This window comes from Oncorhynchus kisutch, linkage group LG11, assembly GCF_002021735.2.
Source record: "Oncorhynchus kisutch isolate 150728-3 linkage group LG11, Okis_V2, whole genome shotgun sequence".
In the NCBI taxonomy this organism is placed as follows: domain Eukaryota; kingdom Metazoa; phylum Chordata; class Actinopteri; order Salmoniformes; family Salmonidae; genus Oncorhynchus; species Oncorhynchus kisutch.
This window is the reverse complement of record NC_034184.2, coordinates 15,925,000-15,943,458: the sequence shown is the minus strand read 5'-3', so window position 1 is coordinate 15,943,458 and position 18,459 is coordinate 15,925,000. Positions and strand designations below refer to the sequence as shown.

At 45.0% G+C, this 18,459-nt stretch overlaps 1 protein-coding gene across 2 annotated transcripts in view; it reads right to left on the bottom strand.

The window, feature by feature from the left end:
- Positions 1 to 18,459, bottom strand: part of LOC109898923 (disks large homolog 5) — a 134,310-nt gene that overhangs the window by 30,084 nt on the left and 85,767 nt on the right. For both annotated transcript variants that reach the window (XM_031835373.1, XM_031835374.1), the window contains exons 12-25: positions 15,454 to 15,638; positions 15,077 to 15,202; positions 14,640 to 14,772; positions 14,306 to 14,433; positions 13,996 to 14,171; positions 12,540 to 12,643; positions 10,393 to 10,485; positions 4,808 to 5,251; positions 3,350 to 4,129; positions 2,969 to 3,089; positions 2,521 to 2,668; positions 2,199 to 2,326; positions 579 to 665; positions 112 to 289 (exon numbers count right to left, since the gene is read on the bottom strand). In XM_031835373.1, the coding sequence (XP_031691233.1) occupies positions 112 to 289; positions 579 to 665; positions 2,199 to 2,326; positions 2,521 to 2,668; positions 2,969 to 3,089; positions 3,350 to 4,129; positions 4,808 to 5,251; positions 10,393 to 10,485; positions 12,540 to 12,643; positions 13,996 to 14,171; positions 14,306 to 14,433; positions 14,640 to 14,772; positions 15,077 to 15,202; positions 15,454 to 15,638 (2,831 nt within the window). The remainder of the gene's footprint in view (positions 1 to 111; positions 290 to 578; positions 666 to 2,198; positions 2,327 to 2,520; positions 2,669 to 2,968; positions 3,090 to 3,349; positions 4,130 to 4,807; positions 5,252 to 10,392; positions 10,486 to 12,539; positions 12,644 to 13,995; positions 14,172 to 14,305; positions 14,434 to 14,639; positions 14,773 to 15,076; positions 15,203 to 15,453; positions 15,639 to 18,459) is intronic.

Sequence of the window (18,459 nt, the reverse complement as noted above, 5' to 3'; positions counted from 1 at the left end):
GGGCAGGTGTGGCTCCAAACAACTCACCCATGTAGGACTCTAGTGTGCTGATGCGCATGTGTGGCTGTGTGTGTGCTTTCGCGCTGTGTGTTTGTGCGTGCATGTTTGCACCTGTCCTTCCGTCGGTCCCCTATTAAGGCAGGGCTGGCTGATATCCTGGGCTGGGTGGCACTGGTGGAGATAGAGCTCTGTGATTGGCTGCTGGCAAAGGACGCTGTCTCTAGATTGGCGGGGGACATGGGAGGAGTGGAGTGGGACAGGGAGCTGCACTCTGAGTGGGACAAGGACCCTGGTGGGGGGAAGGCGAGAGGAGGGTGACATGGTGGAAGAAAGGAGAGGCAGGAGAAACTAAGTTACTCATAGGTTATTACTGTGTCGTAATCCAATTGCCCATGTACTTTCTAGGTAAATAAATGCTACTTTTGTTACCACATAGATGATGGGCACAGAAAAAAATAATTGAATCCCTTCAAATACATTCATGAAATCTATTCATTACATACATTCATAATTCAATAAACTCATACTGTTGGAGGAGTGTAAATACCTTGTAGCAGCAGGAGACATAAACAACCTACCTCTATCAGACCCTGCAACAGACCGTGGGTATCGAGTAGGGGAGATTTTAATACGCTCGTGCCGGAAATGTAAATTACCAGAGGAACCTGTCAAGATCATAAACAGATGGAGGTGAGTTACCATAGTAACATACAGACTAACAGTAATAACAACATCTATCTTAGAGGGGTAAGACAAGTGAATGTTAATATCATTCATGCCATGAAAGACCATAAACTGATTATAACGATAGTAAAAGCACTACATGTATGATCCCGTGTGGCTCAGTTGGTAGATGCATGCAATGCCAGGGTTGTGGGTTCGAATCCCACGGGGGACGAGTAAAAAACAAAGTTTCAAATGTATCCACTCACCTCTAAGTGGCTCTGGGTCAGAGCGTCTGCTAAATGACTCAAATGTATCCACTCACCTCTAAGTGGCTCTGGGTCAGAGCGTCTGCTAAATGACTAAAATGTATCCACTCACCTCTAAGTGGCTCTGGGTCAGAGCGTCTGCTAAATGACTCAAATGTATCCACTCACCTCTAAGTGGCTCTGGGTCAGAGCGTCTGCTAAATGACTCAAATGTATCCACTCACCTCTAAGTGGCTCTGGGTCAGAGCGTCTGCTAAATGACTCAAATGTATCCACTCACCTCTAAGTGGCTCTGGATCAGAGTGTCTGCTAAATGACTCAAATGTATCCAGTCACCTCTAAGTGGCTCTGGGTCAGAGCGTCTGCTAAATGACTAAAATGTATCCACTCACCTCTAAGTGGCTCTGGGTCAGAGCGTCTGCTAAATGACTCAAATGTATCCACTCACCTCTAAGTGGCTCTGGGTCAGAGCGTCTGCTAAATGACTCAAATGTATCCACTCACCTCTAAGTGGCTCTGGGTCAGAGCGTCTGCTAAATGACTCAAATGTATCCACTCACCTCTAAGTGGCTCTGGGTCAGAGCGTCTGCTAAATGACTCAAATGTATCCACTCACCTCTAAGTGGCTCTGGGTCAGAGCGTCTGCTAAATGACTCAAATGTATCCACTCACCTCTAAGTGGCTCTGGGTCAGAGCGTCTGCTAAATGACTCAAATGTATCCACTCACCTCTAAGTGGCTCTGGGTCAGAGCGTCTGCTAAATGACTCAAATGTATCCACTCACCTCTAAGTGGCTCTGGGTCAGAGCGTCTGCTAAATGACTAAAATGTATCCACTCACCTCTAAGTGGCTCTGGGTCAGAGCGTCTGCTAAATGACTCAAATGTATCCACTCACCTCTAAGTGGCTCTGGGTCAGAGCGTCTGCTAAATGACTCAAATGTATCCACTCACCTCTAAGTGGCTCTGGGTCAGAGCGTCTGCTAAATGACTCAAATGTATCCACTCACCTCTAAGTGGCTCTGGGTCAGAGCGTCTGCTAAATGACTCAAATGTATCCACTCACCTCTAAGTGGCTCTGGGTCAGAGCGTCTGCTAAATGACTCAAATGTATCCACTCACCTCTAAGTGGCTCTGGGTCAGAGCGTCTGCTAAATGACTCAAATGTAAATGATTGCTGTGCTCAATGTAAAAATCTAATTATTGACTCAATAAGGTTTTTTATTTTTTATTTGTTCATTCATTCGTTCATTTGTTCGTTCACTGACCCAGTCTGGTACTGGAGGGCAGGGAGTTGGTGCTGTGTGGTGTCTGGCTACAGGGTGATGAATCTGACGTTAAGTCACCAGACCGCTTGTGGCTCAAATCCAGGCTCAGACGACCTTGGTGCTGGGGACTATAGGAGAAGAACACAGTCATCAGATTCATGCAGCCGATTATGACATATCTATGTTGAGCTATATTGTAAGATCTAGACCATTAAGTACATTGTTGACATTAAGTTTATGTTTGAATTACTGCCTTCTAATCATGGACTGATTCAGACCTGGGATACCTGGAAATGGCTTGGCATTGAGGAGGGGTATCTACCTGGGGTGAGAGTGTGAGTGGTTGCCTGAGGTGGGTGCAGGAGGACAGTTGTGGTTTGTGTGAACGTCATGGCTCCAGGCAGTATAGACTGGGTTCCTCATCACAGCGGTGACAGCAGGACACGGGGCTAGACCTCTGTGTCCGGGGTCTGGATGACCAAAAACAAGGACATTTACATTTTAGTCATGAAGCAGACACTCTTATACAGCTCTTATAAGTTAGACGCTATAAGGTAAAAAAAAAAGACATGGTCACAAACATCACAATTCAAAAGAGACGCGATCTGTTAAATCAGGGCCAGTAAGGGTTAAGAAAACAGGAAATGAAAGAGATCAGGTGCAATATCACACCTGTACTGAAACACAGTGGAGAAAACAAGATAAGAAGATGCATCTTTAATGAGATAATCTAATATACAATTACTTGTTAGTTGTAACAGGAGACTTACGTGCAGTCATGGTGCTGCTGTATCCTGGTGGTACCAAAGGCATGCTGTAACGATGAGAGCGCATGGGAGAGAAACGCACCAAGTCCACCGGCTCTGGAGACGCCTCGTCATTAGAGAAACTCTGGACGCACAGCAAAGACGGACAGGAACTATCAGCTCTAGTAACACACACTGACACGACATGCAGCGTATGGAAAACACAGGACTTTATTGCATAATGAATATTTGTTGCGTGTAATGGCAAATCAATAAGAATATCAACATCGTACCAAAAGGAAACTTGGAAAGTTTGGCTAAGCACAGCCACAGGGCTCAATTAATGAATCAACCAAACAACCAATCAATCAATCAACCAATCAATCAATCAGGAATGTTAATTACCTGGATAGGGATGTGGATGTGTAGAGGGGTCATGTTCCGGCGCAACGCAGGGGCTGATTTGGGACGGTACCTTCTCCTGTCCCTGTCCAGCTCCTCCCCCCTCTGCCTGCTTACATCCTCATCACATGACTTCCTGGAGCTGATGATTGGCTGCATCCCCTCTCCAGGAGGGTCTATGTAGTAATTGTGCTTCTCACTGTCCCCGTCTCTGTCTCTGTCCCCATCTCTGTCCCTTTCCCTATCTCTGTCTCTGTCTCGACCCTCCAGCCCCCCCCCCTCCTGTTGTTTGCCCACCAGGGGTAGGCCACCTGGGGCCTGGCCCGGGGGGGTTGGAGGGGTGCCTGTCCCTGTGGTGATGGTGGAGTCCGAGGCAGAGCTGATCTGCTGGCGATGTTTGAACCTGAACGAATCGCTCCTCTGAGGTGGGGTGGGAGGGGTCTGCCCTATCCCCACCCCTGGCCCCACCTCAGACTGAGAGTCCTGCGGGGAGTGTTTTGATAGCTGGGACAAGGAGAGGTAGTCCAGTTTGGAGGACGCCTCGGGCCGTTTGAAGGTGTCTGCGTCGAAGATGGACTTCCTCTGCTTGGGCTTCTTATAGATGGAGAGCTGGGCACACTCGAGGATGGACGCGCCCACCAAGACTTTAGGCCAGGTGCCTCCGCTCGGCTTCTCTCTCTCTGGAGTAGTGGTGTTTCCTTCCTCTCCTCCTCTGTCTCTGTCTCCTCCTCTGTCTCTGTCTCCTCCTCTGTCTCTGTCTCCTCCTCTGTCCAGCAGCGTGCTCTAAATAGAATATAACCCCAGGGTGGAAATTGATATGCTACAGTCTTAAACACATAACAACATTACAGCACACATTAAAAACAATAACGTTCAGGAGCTATTTAGAAAAAAACTACTTGACATGCATCCATTCTTCCCCCTACCTCCACATCCCTCCAAATCCCTCCAACTATCCATCCATTTCTCTCCCTCCCTCCACATCCCTCCATCCATTCCTCCCCCTCCCTCCACATCCCTCCATCCATTCCTCCCCCTCCCTCCACATCCCTCCAACCATCCATCCATTCCTCCCCCTCCCTCCACATCCCTCCATCCATTCCTCCCCCTCCCTCCACATCCCTCCATCCATTCCTCCCCCTCCCTCCACATCCCTCCAACCATCCATCCATTCCTCCCCCTACCTCCACATCCCTCCAACCATCCATCCATTCCTCCACATCCCTCTAACTATCCATCCATTTCTCTCCCTCCCTCCACATCCCTCCAACCATCCATCCATTCCTCCCCCACCCTCCACATCCCTCCATCTATCCATCCATTCCTCCCCTCCCTCCCTCCAACCATCCATCCATTCTTCCCCTCCCTCCACATCCCTCCAACCATCCATCCATTCCTCCCCCTCCCTCCATCTATCCATCCATTCCTCCCCCTCCCTCCACCCATCCTTCCAAGACCAACCTGCAGGGTAATACAGTCGGAGGCCACAGGGGTGAAGGTGAGAGGTCGTCTGCTGTGTGACTCCCCTCTCCTGTAGCAGTAGTCCTGGTGGGGCTCTGTGGACCCCAATGGCCCTGAACTAACTGGGCTGTGCTGCAGACAGCTCCCCCTGTGGGATAGAGAGCGGGAGTACATGGAGCTACTGGAAAACGGCTTGTGCTGGCAGATGGAGCCACCTCTACTGTTGTTGTCTACTGTTACAACGTTGCTATGACTCCTGTCTTTGTTGGGATAGTTGTGTCTCTCTCCACCACTGGAGCCAATATCAGGGCAGAACATGTCTGTCTGGGTAGAGCTGTTGTTGTTCTTGGAGTTCCGGGAGTGCCAAGAGTGGAGCGAGCGGCAGTTGGAGGTCCTCTCTGAGGCGTCTCGCAGGTTTTCAAAGATACTCTGGCCGGAGCAACTCTGAGGGAGCAAACAAGTGGTCACTCATTTCCACTCAGGTTGTTCATAGTGCTGAAATTTGTGACCCAGGAAACATTTACAGAGCATTCAGAAAGAATTCATACCCCTTGACTTAATCCACATTTTGTTGTGTTACAGACTGAATTCAAAATGGATTTCTCTCCCATCTACACACAACACCCCATAATGAACTCTGGCGGCAGGTAGCCCAGTAGTTAGAAGCGTTGGGCCAGTAGCCGAAAGGTCGCTGGCTCAAATCCCAGAGCCAACTAGGTGAAAACCGGTTGATGTGCCCTTAAGCAAGGCACTTAATCCTAATTGCTCCAGGGTTGCCATCAATAATGGCTGATCCCTGGCACTGACCCCTCTCTCTGTGGGATTTGCAAAAAAACATGTGAAATAGGACAAATGTAAGCCCCACCTAATTATCTTGTAATAACAAAGTGAAAACATGTTTTTATACATTTTCACAAATGTATTGAAAATGCCTTACAGTAATATTTCATTTACATAATTATTCACACCCCTGAGCCAATACTTTACAGAAGCAACTTTGGCGGCGATGACATCTTTGAGTCGTCTTGGGTATGTCTGTATCAGCTCTGCACATCTGGATTCGGGGATTTTCTCCCATTCTTCCTTGCAGATTTTCTCAAGCGCTGTTAAGTTAGATGGGGAGCAGCAGTGAACAGCAATCTTCAAGTCTTTCCACAGAGGTTCAATATGATTCAAGTCTGGGCTTTGGCTGCGCCACTCAAGGACTTTCACATTCTTGTTCAGAAACCATTTCAGCTTTGCTTTGGCTGTATGCTTGGGGTCATTGTCCTGTTGGAACGTAAATCTTCGCCCCCGAGTGCAAGGTCGTTTTCACTCTGAAGCAGGTTTTCATCAAGGATTTTCCTGTATTTGGCTCCATTGTTCTTTCTATCCTTACCAGTCTCCCAGTCCCTGTCGCTGAAAAGCATCCCCATAGCATGCTGCTGCCACCACCATACTTCATGGTAGGGATGGTGTTAGCGTTTTACATTCAGGCCAAAGAGTACAATTTGTGTCTCATCAGACCACATAATATTTTGTCTTATGCACTCAGACATTCACATGCCTTTCTGAAAACTCCAGGCGTGCTGTCATGTTGCCTTTTTCTTAGCAGTGGCTTCTGTCTGGCCACTCCCATAAAATCCAGATTGTTGAATTGCTGTAGAGACTGTTGTCCTTCTGACAGGTTCTCCCATCACAGCCAAGGAACTCTGAAGTTCTTGGGTTCTTGGTCACCTCCCTGGTCCTTCCTCAGTTTGGTTGGATGGCCAGCTCTAGGCAGAGACTAGGTAGTTCCATATTTTTTTCAATTTCCCAATGATGGAGACCTCTGTCCTCTTGGAAACTTTGAACGCTCCAGAAATGGTTTTATATCCTTCACCAGATATATGACTCATCACAATTATATCTCAGAGATCTACGCACAGTTCCTTGGACTTCATGGTATAGTTTCAGCTCTGACATAAACTGTCAACTGTGGGACCTTATACATACAGGTGTGTTTATTTCTAAATCATGTCCAAACAATTGAATTGGTCACAGGTGGAGACGAGTCGAGTTGTAGCGACATCTCAAGGATGATCATAGATGCACCTAAGCTCAATTTAGAGTGTCATAGCAAAGGGGTGTGAATACTTATGCAAAACACTTTGTCATTATGGGGTATTGTGTGTAGTAGATGTTGCACCTCTAAAAACTAAAAACATTTCTCATAAGAAACTAGCTCCCTGGTACACAGAAAATACCCGAGCTCTGAAGCAAGCTTCCTGAAAATTGGAACGGAAATGGCGCCACACCAAACTGGAAGTCTTCCGACTAGCTTGGAAAGACAGTACCGTGCAGTACCGAAGAGCCCTTACTGCTGCTCGATCATCCTATTTTTCTAACTTAATTGAGGAAAATAAGAACAATCCGAAATTCCTTTTTGATACTGTCGCAAAGCTAACTAAAAAGCAGCATTCCACAAGAGAGGATGGCTTTCACTTCAGCAGTGATAAATTCATGAACTTCTTTGAGGAAAAGATCATGATTATTAGAAAGCAAATTATGGACACCTCTTTAAATCTGCGTATTCCTTCAAAGCTCAGTTGTCCTGAGTCTGCACAACTCTGCCAGGACCTAGGATCAAGAGAGACGCTCAAGTGTTTTAGTACTATATCTCTTGACACAATGATGAAAATAATCATGGCCTCTAAACCTTCAAGCTGCATACTGGACCCTATGCCAACTAAACTACTGAAAGAGCTGCTTCCTGTGCTTGGCCCTCCTATGTTGAACATAATAAACGGCTCTCTATCCACCGGATGTGTACCAAACTCACTAAAAGTGGCAGTAATAAAGCCTCTCTTGAAAAAGCCCAACCTTGACCCAGAAAATATGAAAAACTAATCGGCCTATATCGAATCTTCCATTCCTCTCAAAAAATTTTGAAAAGGCTGTTGCGCAGCAACTCACTGCCTTCCTGAAGACAAACAATGTATACGAAATGCTTCAGGTTTTAGACCCCATCATAGCACTGAGACTGCACTTGTGAAGGTGGTAAATGACCTTTTAATGGCATCAGACCGAGGCCCTGCATCTGTCCTCGTGCTCCTAGACCTTAGTTCTGCTTTTGATGCCATCGATCACCACATTCTTTTGGAGATTGGAAACCCAAATTGGTCTACACGGACAAGTTCAGGCCTGGTTTAGATCTTATCTGTCGGAAAGATATCAGTTTGTCTCTGTGAATGGTTTGTCCTCTGACAAATCAACTGTAAATTTCGGTGTTCCTCAAGGTTCCGTTTTAGGACCACTATTGTTTTCACTATATATTTTCCCTCTTGGGGATGTCATTCGAAAACATAATGTTAACATTCACTGCTATGCGGATGACACACAGCTGTACATTTCAAAGAAACATGGTGAAGCCCCAAAATTGCCCTCGCTAGAAGCATGGGTTTCAGACATAAGGAAGTGGATGGCTGCAAACTTTCTACTTTTAAACTCGGACAAAACAGAGATGCTTGTTCTAGGTCCCAAGAAACAAAGAGATCTTCTGTTGAATCTGACAATTAATCTTAATGGTTGTACAGTCGTCTCAAATAAAACTGTGAAGGACCTCGGCATTACTCTGGACCCCGATCTCTCTTTTGAAGAACATATCAAGACCATTTCAAGGACAGCTTTTTTCCATCTACGTAACATTGCAAAAATCAAACTTTCTGTCCAAAGATGACGCAGAAAAATTAATCCATGCTTTTGTCACTTCTAGGTTAGACTACTGCAATGCTCTACTTTCCGGCTACCCGGATAAAGCACTAAATAATCTTCAGTTAGTGCTGAATACGGCTGCTAGAATCCTGACTAGAACCAAAAAATGTGATCATATTACTCCAGTGCTAGCCTCCCTACACTGGCTTCCTGTCAAGGCAAGGGCTGATTTCAAGGTTTTACTGCTAACCTACAAAGCATTACATGGGCTTGCTCCTACCTATCTCTCTGATTTGGTCCTGCCGTACATACCTACACGTACGCTACGGTCACAAGACGCAGGCCTCCTAATTGTCCCTATAATTTCTAAGCAAACAGCTGGAGGCAGGGCTTTCTCCTATAGAGCTCCATTTTTATGGAATGGTCTGCCTACCCATGGGAGAGACGCAAACTTGGTCTCAACCTTTAAGTCTTTACTGAAGACTCATCTCTTCAGTGGGTCATATGATTCAGTGTAGTCTGGCCCAGGAGTGGGAAGGTGAACAGAAAGGCTCTGGAGCACTGAACCACCCTTGCTGTCTCTGCCTGGCCGGTTCCCCTCTTTCCACTGGGATTCTCTGCCTCTAACCCTATTACAGGGGCTGAGTCACTGGCTTACTTGGGCTCTTTCATACCATCCCTAGGAGGGGTGCGTCACTTGAGTGGGTTGAGTCACTGATGTGATCTTCCTGTCTGGGTTTGCGCCCCCTCCTTGGGTTGTGCCGTGGCGGAGTTCTTTGTGGGCTATACTCGGCCTTGTCTCAGGATGGTAAGTTGGTGGTTGACGATATCCCTCTAGTGGTGTGGGGGCTGTGCTTTGGCAAAGTGGGTGGGGTTATATCCTTCCTGTTTGGCCCTGTCCGGGGGTGTCCTCGGATGGGGCCACAGTGTCTCCTGACCCCTCCTGTCTCAGCCTCCAGTATTTATGCTGCAGTAGTTTATGTGTCGGGGGGCTAGGGTCAGTTCTCCTGTCCTATTCGGTGTACTGTGTGAATTTAAGTGTGCTCTCTCTAATTCTCTCTTTCTTTCTCTCTCTCGGAGGACCTGAGCCCTAGGACCATGCCTCAGGACTACCTGACATGATGACTCCTTGCTGTCCCCAGTCCACCTGGCCGTGCTGCTGCTCCAGTTTCAACTGTTCTGCCTTATTATTATTGGACCATGCTGGTCATTTATGAACATTTGAACATCTTGGCCATGTTCTGTTATAATCTCCACCCGGCACAGCCAGAAGAGGACTGGCCACCCCTCATAGCCTGGTTCCTCTCTAGGTTTCTTCCTAGGTTTTGGCCTTTCTAGGGAGTTTTTCCTAGCCACCGTGCTTCTACACCTGCATTGCTTGCTGTTTGGGGTTTTAGGCTGGGTTTCTGTATAGCACATTGAGATATCAGCTGATGTACGAAGGGCTTTATAAATACATTTGATTTGATTTGTGATTGGTGAGACAAAACAAGGGGAATGAATACTTTCTGAAGGCACTAACTGTTTAAAGAAAATAGAGGAAACATTCATGATTATTACTTTCCCATTACTGGGAGGTAGAGTACATGCCAATACAGGTCACTATAACTTAATACCTCAGCTTAATAGACTAAATCAACTTTGTAATTATATGAACCAACCAGCTCCAATACAATAATATATTTCACATTTTCTCAGCCCCCATTACCAGCTCAAGATATTCATTCCACAGCTCATGCTAACATCTATCTATCCATTGGCTACAGCATTGACAACAAAGCCAGTAGATGAAGATATCCCTAATGGCATCCTATTCCATATATAGTGCACTACTTTTGGCCAAAACCCTGGTCAAAAGTAATGCACTACATAGGGAATAGTGTGGCATTTGGGACTCAGCAGCCTTAAGTCACCTTGATGAGAGAGACGCTGAGAGCATCTCTGCAGCTCCGCAGTAAAGCTTCACACTCAGACAGTGACTTGTTATCTAGTGCTATTCCATTTATCTGTGGAGGGGAAAATGAGGTCAGCACATCGTATCAAAACAATGTTATAGCAGGTCTTCACTTAAATACTCCCAAGTCCCAAATGGCCTCCTATTCCCTATGTACTGCACCACTTTGCACTACTTTTGACTAGGGCTCTGGTCAAAAGTAGTGCACTATATAGGGAATAGGAGGCCATTTCAGACGCAGACCAAATTATTTATAAAGGAATAGAGTCACCATGGTAATATGCATGCAAACTGTCTGGGGATCCATGAATGTGTTATGAAATGCAATTAAGATATGATGATGCAAAACTACAAACGGGAGAATCCGGTTGGTCATAAACAACAAGCTGAGATTTGCATACAAAAATATATTATTAACATGTGACAGTGAGGGAACAGTAAGAGACAGAATAACAACAAAAAAATCCAGAAAAACACAAAATGTTATAAATTGATTTGCATTTTAATGAGGGAAATAAGTATTTGACCCCCTCTCAATCACCTGGCTCCCAGGTGTCTTTTATACAGGTAATGAGCTGAGATTAGGAGCACACTCTTAAAGGGAGTGCTCCTAATCTCAGCTTGTTACCTGTATAAAAGACACCTGTCCACAGAAGCAATCAATCAATCAGATTCCAAACTCTCCACCCTGGCCAAGACCAAAGAGCTCTCCAAGGATGTCAGGGACAAGATTGTAGACCTACGCAAGGCTGGAATGGGCTACAAGACCATCGCCAAGCAGCTTGGTGAGAAGGTGACAACAGTTGGTGCGATTATTCGCAAATGGAAGAAACACAAGAGAACTGGCAATCTCCCTCGGCCTGGGGCTCCATGCAAGATCTCACCTCGTGGAGTTGCAATGATCATGAGAACGGTGAGGAATCAGCCCAGAACTACAGAGGAGGACCTTGATAATGATCTCAAGGCAGCTGGGACCATAGTCACCAAGAAAACAATTGGTAACACACTACGCCGTGAAGGACTGAAATCCTGCAGCACCCACAAGGTCCCCCTGCTCAAGAAAGCACATATACATGCCCGTCTGAAGTTTGCCAATGAACATCTGAATGATTCAGAGGACAACTGGGTGAAAGTGCTGTGGTCAGATGAGACCAAAATGGAGCTCTTTGCCATTAACTCAACTCGCCGTATTTGGAGGAGGAGGAATGCTGCCTATGACCCCAAGAACACCATCCCCACCGTCAAACATGGAGGTGGAAACGTTATGCTTTGGGGGGGGGGGGGTTCTGCTGAGGGACAACTTCACCGCATCAAAGGGACGATGGACGGGGCCATGTACCGTCAAATCTTGGGTAAGAACCTCCTTACCTCAGCCAGAGCATTGAAAATGGGTCGTGGATGGGTATTCCAGCATCACAATGACCCAAAACACACGGTCAAGGCAACAAAGAAGTGGCTCAAGAAGAAGCACATTAAGATCCTGGAGTGACCTAGCCAGTCTCCAGACCTCAATCCCATAGAAAATCTGTGGAGGGAGCTGAAGGTTTGAGTTGCCAAACGTCAGCCTCAAACCCTTAATGACTTGGAGAAGATCTGCAAAGAGGAGTGGGACAAAATCCATGTGTGCAAACCTGGTGGCCAACCTCAAGAAACGTCTGACCTCTGTGATTGCCAACAAGGGTTTTGCCACCAAGTACTAAGTCATGTTTTGCAGAGGGGTCAAATACTTATTTCCCTCATTAAAATGCAAATCAATTTATAACATTTTTGAAATGCGTTTTTCTGGATTTTTTTGTTGTTATTCTGTCTCTCACTGTTCAAATTAACCTACCATTAAAATTATAGACTGATCATTTCTTTGTCAGTGGGCAAACGTAAAAAAATCAGCAGGGGATCAAATACTTTTTTGCCTCACTGTATATATTCATGAAGTATGAGTACTAATCTAGGATTAGGTCCCCACCTAATCATTCATTTGAATCTAAACGGCTAAACTGATCCTAGATAAGCACTCCTACTCAGATACGCTTTATGGATACAGGCCCAGGTTTAGTAGCAAAACAATATTAGCTTTCATAATGAAAGCAGGTGTAATGTGATACGTACGGCGATGAGTCGATCTCCGACTGTGAGTGAACCCTCCTTGGTTGCTGGAGAGCCCGGAGTGACCCCAGCTACAAACACCCCACACTCCAGCCCTATACCACTGGCTGGAGGAGACAGGGAGGATAACGTCACGTCTTCAGCACACACACATTTCATTATCCTCCTCCTCATCACAATCGTCATCATCAATCTAGTGTTGAATATTGATCATACAATGACAGAAGTTTCACATTTTGCATTCCATCCAAAAATGGATGTTAAGTGCTTGAGCAGGGCGATACGCACTAAGAAAATAGGGTTCCGCAAGGGTTCTTTGGGAAGAGTGATGGTTCTATGTGGAACCATAATAACTCCAATAACCCTTTGAGCTCTTCAATGATTCTTTGCAGTTCAGAAAAGGGTTCTTTGCTCTTTTAGTGACAATTCAAATATAGGGGCGGCGGCTCATTAGAATATTTTGGGGCACGGTTTGCTCACAGCTCTTTTGGTGAAACCGTGAGTGACAGTGTGATTCCAGTTTATCTAATGTGTTGTGTTATGCTATTACATATTATATATGACAGTGTCTTGTGAAAGACTGATGTATGGCCTTGTGTCAATTGAGAACTGATGTCTAAATCAGTAGATGTCAAACCTCTCCTCAGGAAGCCCCAGCTGTTCCAGAGGTAGCACACCTAATACAACTTGTCAATTAACACAATAATAAAATATTTGGAATTTTAACAATATAATATGTCTAACCAGAAGAAAAAAAAAAAGTATTGTTTTTCAAACTGTTTTTTATAGAACCTTTGAGATTGAGATAAAGGTTCTGTAAAAGAACCATTAAGAAGAGTTATATACGGCATCAGAAATGGTTGTAATGACAGCAGAATCCTTTTTGGTGCCCTTTTTGAATAGTTCTGTATAGCACCATAAAGGTTACATGTTTAACCTTATGAGCATGCTTCTTTCTAGAACATTCAAAAAGAGCCACCAAAAAGGGATCCGCTATGGTTACAAGTCAAAGAAGACTTATTTGGCTCTTATATAGAACTGTACCTGCACACAGCCAATCTGTAAATAGCACACCTAACTACCTCATCCCCATATTATTACTTATCCTCTTGCTCTTTTGCACCCCTGTATCTCTACTTGCACATCATCATTTGCACATCTATCACTTCAGTGTTAATGCTAAATTTTAATTATTTTGTCTCTATGGCCTATTTATTGCCTTACCTCTCTAACCTTACTACATTTGCACACTGTACATAGATTTTCCTATTGTGTTATTGACTGTATGTTTGTTTATGTGTAACTCTGTGTTGTTGTTTTTGTCTCACTGCTTTGCTTTATCTTGGCCAGGTCACAGTTGTAAATGAGAACTTGTTCTCAACTGGCCTACCTGGTTAAATAATTCATAATTTTTTTCAATGTTTTTATTGTGTGAGGTTTTTCTGTATATGAGTGATACCTTTGTATCCTGTGAGGTTGATCTCAATAGGAGTGATTAAGCGTCCTCCCAGAGATTTCCTCCTGCGGACCACCATATTGATCACTCCTTCTCCGCTCAGCACTGCCTTCAGAACCTGCTTCCTGTCCTTATTGGTCAGGTCCACATTGTTAATCTTCAACAGCCAATCATTCACTCTGTAGAGAGAAGAGCAACCAATAATTGACTTTGTAGAGAGAAGATGCAACCAAGCAGAACTGTAAACAGTGGATGATTAATAATAACAATATGTTTTTCAAAAGTAGGAAGAAGGCCATTAAGTGTGATTTACCTTAACCTTCCTTCAGCAATACCTCCTCTGTCCACCTTACTCACAAATATCCCACAGTCTCCTGGTAAATATGGCTCATTTATCCCCTCGGCAACGTCAAAACCAAGTGCTTTTAAATCCATGTCCTCCTGAAATAACGTAAATAAAGCATTACTATTTCCTCATTAAAAAGGCGCATCTGATCTAAAATGTGTCCATGGTTTGCTTGTCTGAATATTAATACTGTTTTACTACTGTATTCATTCTTTGTGGTTCATTTAAATTTGGCAATAGCACAAAGTAATGCATGTGGAATTGGCCAAGATAAATAGCTTGGTGAGCGCTAAACACTCACTCTGTTTTTCTCAAACTCCACAACTTCCGTCTCCCACTCCAAAGAGTCTGTGTCGATGGCTGAATCGTGTGAATTATGAGCCATCAGCTGACGAAAACTGGCCTCCTTTTCCAACTGGTCTTCAATCCTTTCTCTGTAGAAAGAGAGAGAAACTTTGAAAACAACCTTTACATTTGAAGACAAACTTGTGCATGTACAGACAGCCAGTCGTTAGATACACATTTCAACCACTAGGTGGCAATAAAACCTGGTTATAAATGACACTGTCTGTCAGAGCACCAAAACCTACAGTACTTCAAATCAAGTTAGAGAACTGGCAAAGTTAAATAATAGGGTTCTATTCCTCTGTACTGTAAATAGTTTTCAGAGGTTTATATTGTGATGTGGATTGATGGAGAAATGGATGGATGGAGGATGTAGAAGGATGAATAACTCACTTGAGTTCCTTAAGTTCGCGTGACGCATCGTTTTTCTGTTTCCTGGTATCATCTAGGTTTCTCAATACATCTGCCAGGTCGCTCACCGCTCGGTCCCTCTCTCTCCTCAGGTTGTCACATAACGTTCTGACAGACACACACACACACAGGGCGTCATCTACATCTATTCATACATTGCCTTTCAAGCTTGTCCCATTTTCTGTAAATATCCAATAATCACCCACTCTTCTCTGGAAATTTAAGACCGAGCCTTTCAAAAAAAAATGTGGCACTGGCCACTGATCCTTGAGTCTTCAATATTGATATAAAGTGTGTTTCTTAGCTATCGTGCTATGGAATGCAAGATGTTTCTCTCTATTTATTCTCTCTCTACTCACCGAATACTCTCTCTCTCTGCAACTATCTTGTCTCTCTCCTGAAAGGCCCAGTCGCGTCGACACTTGGCCACCTCTGCTTCCTGCGTCGCCTCTTTCAGCTCCTGAGACATGGCTTCATACTGCTTCCTCAGCACCTCTATCTCCTTGTTGGCCCGCTCCATGTCCAGGGTTGTCGAGTCTTGTTTCTGATGAGGAGGAAATGGGTGTAGGTTGAAGTTGCCCCTAGATGCTGATCTTGGGTCAGTTTAGTATCCCCCCCCCCACTAATGGTTAAGATAAGATTGGGGGTGGAGGAAGCTTATCCTAAATCTTTACATAGGAGAAACTTCACGCCGGAGAGAGGAAATACACAACTATATGACATATTGTTTTTATGACGAACTACACTCAGTGGCCAGTTTATTATGTGTACACCTATCTAGTACGGGGTCGGACACCCCTTTGCCTCCAGAACAGTCTGAATTCTTCAGGGCATTGGAATGTTGCTCAATTGGTATCAAGGGACCCAACATGTGCCAGGAAAACATTCCCTACACCATTACACTACTGCCACCACTAGCATAACACCACCACTGATATCAGGCAAGATGGGGCAATGTACTCATGCTGCTTACGCCAAATCGCAATAGGAACCGGAAATTCCTCGGACCAGGCAATGTTTTTCCACTCCTCAATTGTCCAGTGTTGGTGACTGCGTGCCCACTGGAGACGCTTCTTCTTGTTTTTAGCTGATAGGAGTGGAAGCCGGTGTGGTTTTCTGCTGCAAGGACCGACGAGTTGTGTGTTCCGAGATGATGTTCTGCACACCACTGTTAGCTTGCACGAATCTTGTCATTCTCTTTCATCAACAAGCTGTTTTCGACCACAGGACTGCCACTGACTGGAGGTTTTTTGTTTGTCGTACAATTCTCGGCAAACCCTAGACACTGTCGTGCGTGAAAGCCCAGGAGGCCAGACCTTTCTGGGATACTGGAACCGGCACACCTGGCACTGCCGCACTCAGATCACTAGTTTTGCCCATTCTAACGTTCGATCTGAATGCCTCGATACCAGTCTGCCTGCTTTACAGTACATAGCAAGCCTTGGCCACAAGACTCACTGTCTGTAGGAGCGAACCATTTTCGTGAACGGGGTGGTGGACCTAATAAACTATATATTTCAAGCACACAAGTGCTTTCAGTTAAAAATATTAGGTGAATGTGTTTCCTCATAGGAAAACTGGAATTTAGAGATAATATTTAAATTCCAACTTCATGATTTGATTGAATTCAAAATGGAATTGACCCCAACTGACTTGTTGTGTAACATTTTGTTTGAGTGCATCCTATGGATTAGATTATAGATTTGGCTGTGAAGTGGGACAGACAGGGATGTGACGGCTGGTTGTACTTTTTTCATTCCAGCTGTGCTCACTGTGCTGTGCCCTTAACCCAGGGTAACCCCGCCAAGCAGGTGCCACATAGCAGGGGATTCATAAAAGATTATCCAGCCAGCCACCACGATGGCAACAAGGAATGGGACCATTTTAAAAACAGACAGACATACACCACCAATTCTACCACAGTATTTCTGCATCCCAAATGGCACCCTATTCCTTATATACAGTGCAATCGGAAAGTATTCAGACACCTTGACTTTCTCCACATTTTGTTACATTACAGCCTTATTCTAAAATTGATCAAATACTTTTTCCCCCTCATCAATCTACACACAATCCCCGATAAATGGCAAAGAGAAAACCGTTTTTAGAAATGGTAGCAAATGTATTAAAAATAAAAAACAGACCCTTTGCTATGAAACTTGAAAATGAGCTCAGGTGCATCCTGTTTCCATTGATTATCCATGAGATGTTTCTACAACTTTATTGGATTCCACCTGTGGTAAATTCAATTGACTGGACATGATTTGGAAAGGCACACACCTGTCTATATAAGGTCCCACAGTTGACAGTGCATGTCAGAGCAAAAACCAAGCCATGAGGTAGAAGGAATTGTCCGTAGAGCTCCAAGACAGGATTGTGTCAAGGTACAGATCTGGGGAAGGGTACTAAAAAATTGTCTGCAGCATTGAAGGTCCCCAAGAACACAGTGGCCTCCATCATTCTTAAATGGAAGAAGTTTGAAACCACCAAAACTCTTCCTAGAGCTGTCTGCCCAGCAATCGAGGGAGAAGAGCCTTGTTCAGGGAGGTGGCCAAGAACCCGATGGTCACTCTGACAGAGCTCCAGAGTTCATCTGTGGAGATGGGAGGACCTTCTTGAAGGACAACCATCTCTGCAGCACTCCACCAATAAGACATTTATGGTAGAGTAGCGGCTAGCTTCTGGGTTAAGCAAGCAGTGTGGCTTGGCAGGGTTATGTTTCAGAGGAGGCATGGCTCTCAACCTTTGCATTGTCCGACTCCATATGGGAGTTGCAACGATGGGACAAGACTACTACCAATTGGATATCATGAAATTGGGGATAACATTTTTATTTTTTTAATATTCTCTGGTCTGATGATTGAACTCTTTGGCTTGAATGCCATGTGTCACATCTGGAGGAAACCTTACACCATCTCTACAGTGAAGCATGGTGGTGGCAGCATCATGCTGTGGGGATATTTTTCAGTGGCAGGGACTGGGAGTCTAGTCAGGATCGAGGGAAAGATGAACGGAGCAAAGTACAGAGAGATCCTTGATGAAAACCTGCTCCAGACCGCTCAAGGCCTCAGACTGGGGTGAAGGTTCACCTTCCAACAGGACAACGACCCTAAGCCCACATCCAAGACAACGCAGTAGTGGCTTCGGGACAAGTCCCTGAAAGTCCTTGAGTGGTCCAGCCAGAGCCCGGACTTCAACACGATCAAACATCTCTGGAGAGACCTGAAAATAGCTGTGCAGTGATGCTCCCCATACAACCTGACAGAGTTTGAGAGAATCTGCAGAGAAGAATGGGAGAAACTCCACAGATACAGGTGTGCCAAGCTTGAAGCGTCATACACAAGATTTGAGGCTGTAATTGATGC